At 52.3% G+C, this 6,000-nt stretch overlaps 1 protein-coding gene across 1 annotated transcript; it reads left to right on the top strand.

Annotated features, from left to right (window-relative positions):
* Nucleotides 1–2,553: 2,553 nt before the first annotated feature.
* JKF63_06349 (uncharacterized protein) lies at nt 2,554–4,314 on the top strand (the record flags this gene model as incomplete). The annotated part of the gene is made up of 1 exon (XM_067902299.1): nt 2,554–4,314. One exon carries the CDS (start codon nt 2,554–2,556, stop codon nt 4,312–4,314), a length of 1,761 nt encoding a protein of 586 aa, XP_067758796.1.
* Nucleotides 4,315–6,000: the final 1,686 nt, after the last annotated feature.

Raw genomic sequence — 6,000 nt, 5'->3', positions numbered from 1 at the left:
TCTGCTGAATTTTTTCTTTTTTTTCTTCTGCTGTTGTTATTTTTTTTTTTAGTTGCGCTCTTCCGTTTTTTTTTGTTCGCCCTTTTTTTTCCCGTTTCCAGATATTTGGTGCCTCGTGTGAAAGAGGGGGGAGGGGGGTACGTTGTGTGTGTCTGCGTGCGCGTTGTTTTGCTGCTGCTGCTTCTTACTCGATTTAGCGCAATTATAACAAAACGGAGAAGTATATGTAAATCAAATATATACATATACATATATATTTATATATTCCCGCCTATTTTCCCCCTTTTCCCCACTTTGTTTTGGGTGCCCCTTCCTCACAATTGTCTCTGGTTCTTCCCATTCCCCCCCAATTGCCGTCCTTTTCCTTCCTTCCCCACATTGCTCTGGGATACGTTCTCTTACTTCCAACGGTGTGTTCAACGTACGCGTTTTTTTTTTGACATTTCAAATCTTGTTATCTCTTTGTAGCTCTCTTGTTCGTATTCTTTCGTCCCTCCCCTATTTTCCCTCTCTTGGTCATCGTGTATCGGTTGTGCACGTCGCTCCTCCCCCCCTCCTCCCTCCCCCCGATTTGCACAACGGATTTAGTTCGATTTTTGTGCTTGCGCTAGTTGCTTGTGTGTGTGTGTGTGTGTGCGTGTTAAATCTACACAAACGTATATATATATATATATATATCCATATAAATTCTTCTGATTCTGCTGTGGCGGTACGTTGCCTGCCCCCCTCCCCCCTCCCCCCACTCACTCACTCCAGACGTTTGTGGCTTCTCACCTGCTTCTTTTACACGCCAATCACTTCTTAAATTTACGTCACCAAAAAGACGGGCTGTTACACCTCTCTTCCCCCACTCGCTTGTCCTGCGCGAGGCATCGTTCATCTGAATCCTCTCCCCCCCCCCTTCCTCCCATCCACACACAGACCACCATCACTACCCTTGCACATTCTTTTCGGCTTTGCATCCATTAGTAGAACTTTCCTGCTGATTGGTTGCACCTCTTGTCTTGCAGATAACGAAAACAGAGGTAGGGAGAGAATAATATTGTTATACCTACATATTTTACAGATACGTGTCTGTCTGTGTGTGTGTGTGTGTGAGGGGGAAGCTAAGGCATAAGACAAGTTGCACGGAGGGTGTCAAGATCGCACCAAGTGTTAGAAAAAAGTTCTCGAACACACAACAATACAACTATATATTTATCTCTCTCAAAGCATAAGGAGGAGGGTCCGATTGCTTTATCCCCTTCTTTTTTTCTCCCTGGCATTTTTTTGCGTCATTGGTGTCTGAACAGGATACGCTAGGCTACACGCGAAGAGTGTACTTCACCACTAGAAGACCAACAAAAGAATACTACGAGAACACTCACAAGGGGAGAGAGAAGTGAAGGAGGCTCCGTGTACACATAGCGGAGCTCACTGTGCCCCCCCCCCTCCTCCCCTCTCCCCTTCTTCTCTTCACCCGGAAGAGAAGAGATCGCTTTGTATTTACAGATCAAAGTGGAAGGCGAACCTTTTCTTGGCTTCTTTTTTTCTTGTAAATAATAATAACCGCACCTATTCGCGCTTCATTGACATAAGCACACACACACACATATAGAAAACAGGAAACGTGAATTCAACAAGGAAAAAAGGGGGTCTGTAGTGTCTCGTGGAGGAGACTCATTACGCCAACCGTCGCTATCTCTGTGTGTGTGTGTGTGTGTGTCTATTCCCCCCCCCTTCCCGCTTCCCTTATTAGTGGAGGTCAGGTTCACATATTATATTTATTTGACTCTCTTAAAAAAACCTTTTCCAGGGGTTGCTCCGACCCCAGACGTGGAGGCACAAGGTCCCCGTCGCTTCGATTCTTTGTTCCCCTCCCCCCTTCCCCCTAAAAAAAAAAGAGGTGAGGACAAGGGAGACAAGACAAAGACCATTGAGTACGTTCATACATTTTTGAGAAGTTGACATACACATAGCCTGTCTTCCTTTTTTTTTGTGGTGTGTGTCCGTGTGGACATTCCACTAGACTAGTTTCTTTTCGTTGGCTCTATTGTGCTTTTTTGTGTTGCCTTCGACCTTTTTTTCTTCCCCCCCCTCCCCCCTCGCCTGTATCTTTAGCGCGCGTGTGCGTGCGTTCGTGCGAGTCTTTTGTTTTGTTCGTCTGCTTCTCTCCCCACCCCCTTTTCTTTGTGTGCCGGTCGATCCATTTTTTCGGTTTCCAATATTTTGTGTCCATCCTCATCTGTGTGGTGTCCGGGGATTATAGCCCCCCTCCTCCCCCCCCCCCCCCACCACCACCACCAGCTCCCCACTATTTGTCTGTTTGTTTCCCCGTTCAGTCGTTTCTCCGTTCCTCAGCTCGATAGAGGAGGAAGTCATCACTTGTCACGTCTCCGTCCGGCCTCTTTCTGCCTCTTTTTGTTTTTCCCCTCGCGTGGCTGTGTGTGTGTGTGTGTGTGACTGCGCCTCACCCGTAGCGGCGGTTCGCTGTAGTCATCTGCGTGAGCTGTCCACCATCTGTACGTAAAGTACGCGCATCTCCCCACCCCCTCTGTCCTCCTAATGCCGCTCATGGATGAGCCTCTGCAGTTGACCGCTTTGCGCGAGGATAAAGATGAGGACGTCTCGTTAAGGGCAGCCCCCTTGTTGAGCTCCTCGTGCTTAGAGTCCTCGGTTAGCATCTCCAACACTCGGGACAGTGCCACAACGAGTGGCTGCGGCAGCAGTAGCGACGACTTCGGCGATTCCCCCAACGGACTTCGTGTGAGGGCCAGAGATTTGGAGCTCCACGACGCAGACATTAGCTGCGAGGTCCATAGAATCAGTCTCTCAACCTCGTCCATGTACCCCAGCAACACAGCCATGACTAACGTGTACGCCACCACAAGCGGTTGCCATGCCATACCCTTCTCTGGAGGGCCACAAGAAGCTGTGCCCCGGGTGAGCTCGGGCGCAGGGCGAGCCTCCGGTTTCGTTCGTCCTCTCAAGATCGCAAGGCGCCACGGTAACATGTGCTCTGCTCCGTGCAACACTGCTGCTGAAGTCCACCGAGAGGCCCCCAACTGTCTCAAGAGTTTAGACAACGCCGCCGAGGTCCTCTCCCCACCTGTGTTCCCCTCTGAGAAGAACGATAGGGAAATCAGGAGTGCCACTCCGCTAGGTTTGTCGCAGAACTCGACAGATGTTGAGGATCTGCAGACGGGAAATTTGCACTTTTCCAGCAGCGGTGAGGCGGAGGACGGTAGACCCTTCTTCCGCACTGCGCCACGCAGCGGTGTGTTTGTGCCGTTGATCGAGTGGCTTCTGCGCCGCGGCAGGTGCGGCGGCATCGGGTCCTCTGCAGCGTCTCAGAATGGCGGCAGCGAGTACACGCAGGCGGACCTCTTCAACAAGGACTACATCAGCAAGTTGTGCGCCGCCGCGACGGCTGTGCTGGCAAAGGAGCCAACGCTGCTGATGCTGGAGGTGCTGGCGCACGACACGCTGGTGGTGGTGGGCGACATCCACGGTCAGTTCCAGGACCTGTACACGAGTGTGCTCTGTCAGCAGTACGACCAGCGCCGATGCAACCTCGATGGGCGTGACCGCCGCTTTCTGTTCATGGGCGACTACGTGGATCGCGGCCCACACAGCCTTGAGGTGGTGCTGCTGCTGCTGGCGCTAAAGGTGGAGTACCCGACGCTGGTGTACTTGACGCGCGGCAACCACGAAGAGGAGAAAACGTCGCGCGTGTACGGCTTCCTGACAGAGGCAATCGCGTCGCTCGGCTCCACAGCCGGCACGGCGGTGTGGAATGCCATTAACCAGGTGTTTCTGGACCTGCCGCTTGCGGCGATTGTGCAGACACCGTACATGCGCTTTTTTGTGTCACACGGTGGCCTCTCACCTGCGCTGCAGACTGTTGATCAGGTTGCGCGCATCGAACGCCATGCCTATAGCGTCGGAGAGTTGACGAAAGAGGATCACGACATTGTGGATGGTCTTCTCTGGTCGGATCCGTGTACAACTGCGGGCCTCTTCGCCGCCAGTTCGCGCGGGTGCGGGTGGAACTTCGGCCCTGCCGCCTCCAGCGCTTTTTGTAGCAAAAACAAGTTTAACTTTATCTGCCGCGCACACGAGGTGGCGATGGACGGATACTTCTGGACGCACAACGACCGCGTCGTGACAGTCTTTTCAGCTCCCAACTACTGCGGCATCAACAATAACCGTGGTGCCATCATGGTTGTCTCAGGGGAAGCAAACAAGCCGTCTTTTGAACAGTACGACTACTACAATGAGATGAGCACCTCCTTCCCCGACGCCCTCTTCCCCCAGGCCGAGTACTTTTTCTGAGCTTTCATTGAGAGAGAAAGAGAGAGGAGGGAGGGAGGGAGGGAGGGAGGGAGGGGAAGGGGTATCGGCTTCAAAAGTGGGGCGAAAGTCACGTGGGTATCGTACGCGTCCCCGTGCACGCGTGACCTCCGTCCCTTCTCACCCCGCCTCTGTCTATTTGTCTAGCAGTGGCTCAGCGCCTCCTCGCTGTTAAGAGGTGCTCACTTCCCCGCACGGGTGTGCAATTTGTTCGCCAGTGCATTGCTCGTTGTGCGCCTGCTTCTCGACTCTCTTTTCGATCCCATTTTTCTGCACCAAGGCGACGCCCACTGTTCCTGTCGAAAAAAGGGAAGGGGGTGTTCGATACGTCCGTGAAGCACAGCGTGCGTGTGTTAGTGCGTATGTGTTTTGTTCTTCCCCCTCTTGTGAAGAGGGGGATGTCTGGGGCGCGATGTATGTACCTGCGTGTGATTGCATTGCAGTGTGAACCCACCTGTCCCGGGCCGTGCAGCAGTCTCTCCCCCACCCCCATTTTTTTTTTTATTTGCTCCGCTCCGTTGTGTGCTACGGCGTTCGGCATGTGTCTTGTCCGGCTATTGTCTTGCCTCTGCCTTTTTCCCCCTTTTCCACTATAAGAAAAACGTTCAACTTTTATTTTGCTCTTTTCTCCGTATTTGCTTGTTCGCCCGCGTGTAACGGACACGTGGGAGGCTGCGTGGTTGACTGACAGATCCTCATCCACCAAGCCTACGCCTGCATCGCGTGTGCGTGGGGATTTTTTTTTTTTTTGGGAGGGGTGGGTGGGTGGTCGGTGCGCTTTTAACCACTGAAGCACCACCCCCACCCCCGCCCTGTGTATATATAAAACATATATATATATATAGTAATGCACTGTTGCTCCTCTGGGACACGCATACTTGCGTGTGTACAGACACTTGGTCGCACCTCACACCACACGCAAACCTGCGAAAGTGAACACCATATGGAAACACACTGGGGAGCGTATCGTGGCTTTTTCTCCCTTTTGTGTGTACGTCACTCTCCACGGAGGAAGCGCAACCCCGCTTCCCGTCCGGAGCGGACTTGAGGAATCTAGTCTCTACATCTCCGTACGAAGGTTGCGGGGGAGGTCTGTGCCGTTTGCTTCAGCGGAAGGAGCTGGACTCGGGTCGACGATGGCTCCATTCTACCATGGCTCGAATTGGAACGACTCAGCAACACTGTCCAGGACTCAAAGAATCTCTCTATTGATTCCTTACTGCGATGCGGGTACACGTGTTCATCCCCTCTCCCCAAATATATACATGTGCGCCCATATGCACTACATGATGTACTTCGCCAACAGCTTCATGGGTGACTCAGAAAAAAAAAGAGGAGAGGGAGTAGGCGGCAAGCAAACACATAAATGTTGAATATACATGCCGAGGATGTCCGCCTGTAGCACATTCTAGTGTGGTCACTGCTTTCACACCTGAATACCATTCCACTTTCTTCCCCTCCCCTTCCCTCCCCCCCACCCCTTCCCCCCCCACCTCGCCCACGAATCCCCTTTGCTGCACCGGGAGGCTCCCTTGCCTTTGAAATATCCAAAGGCATACCTGGACTTGGAGACGCGGTACCGCATCATCGACGCAGACTTTTGCACAGCCACCACAGTAGCGGACATATGTTTATATTTATATATACACATATATTTATACGTGTGCC

This window comes from Porcisia hertigi, chromosome 13 (genome assembly GCF_017918235.1).
Source record: "Porcisia hertigi strain C119 chromosome 13, whole genome shotgun sequence".
NCBI classification, from domain to species: domain Eukaryota; phylum Euglenozoa; class Kinetoplastea; order Trypanosomatida; family Trypanosomatidae; genus Porcisia; species Porcisia hertigi.
The sequence above is the reverse complement of the archived record's forward strand: the minus strand, read 5'-3'. Positions and strand labels throughout refer to the sequence as shown.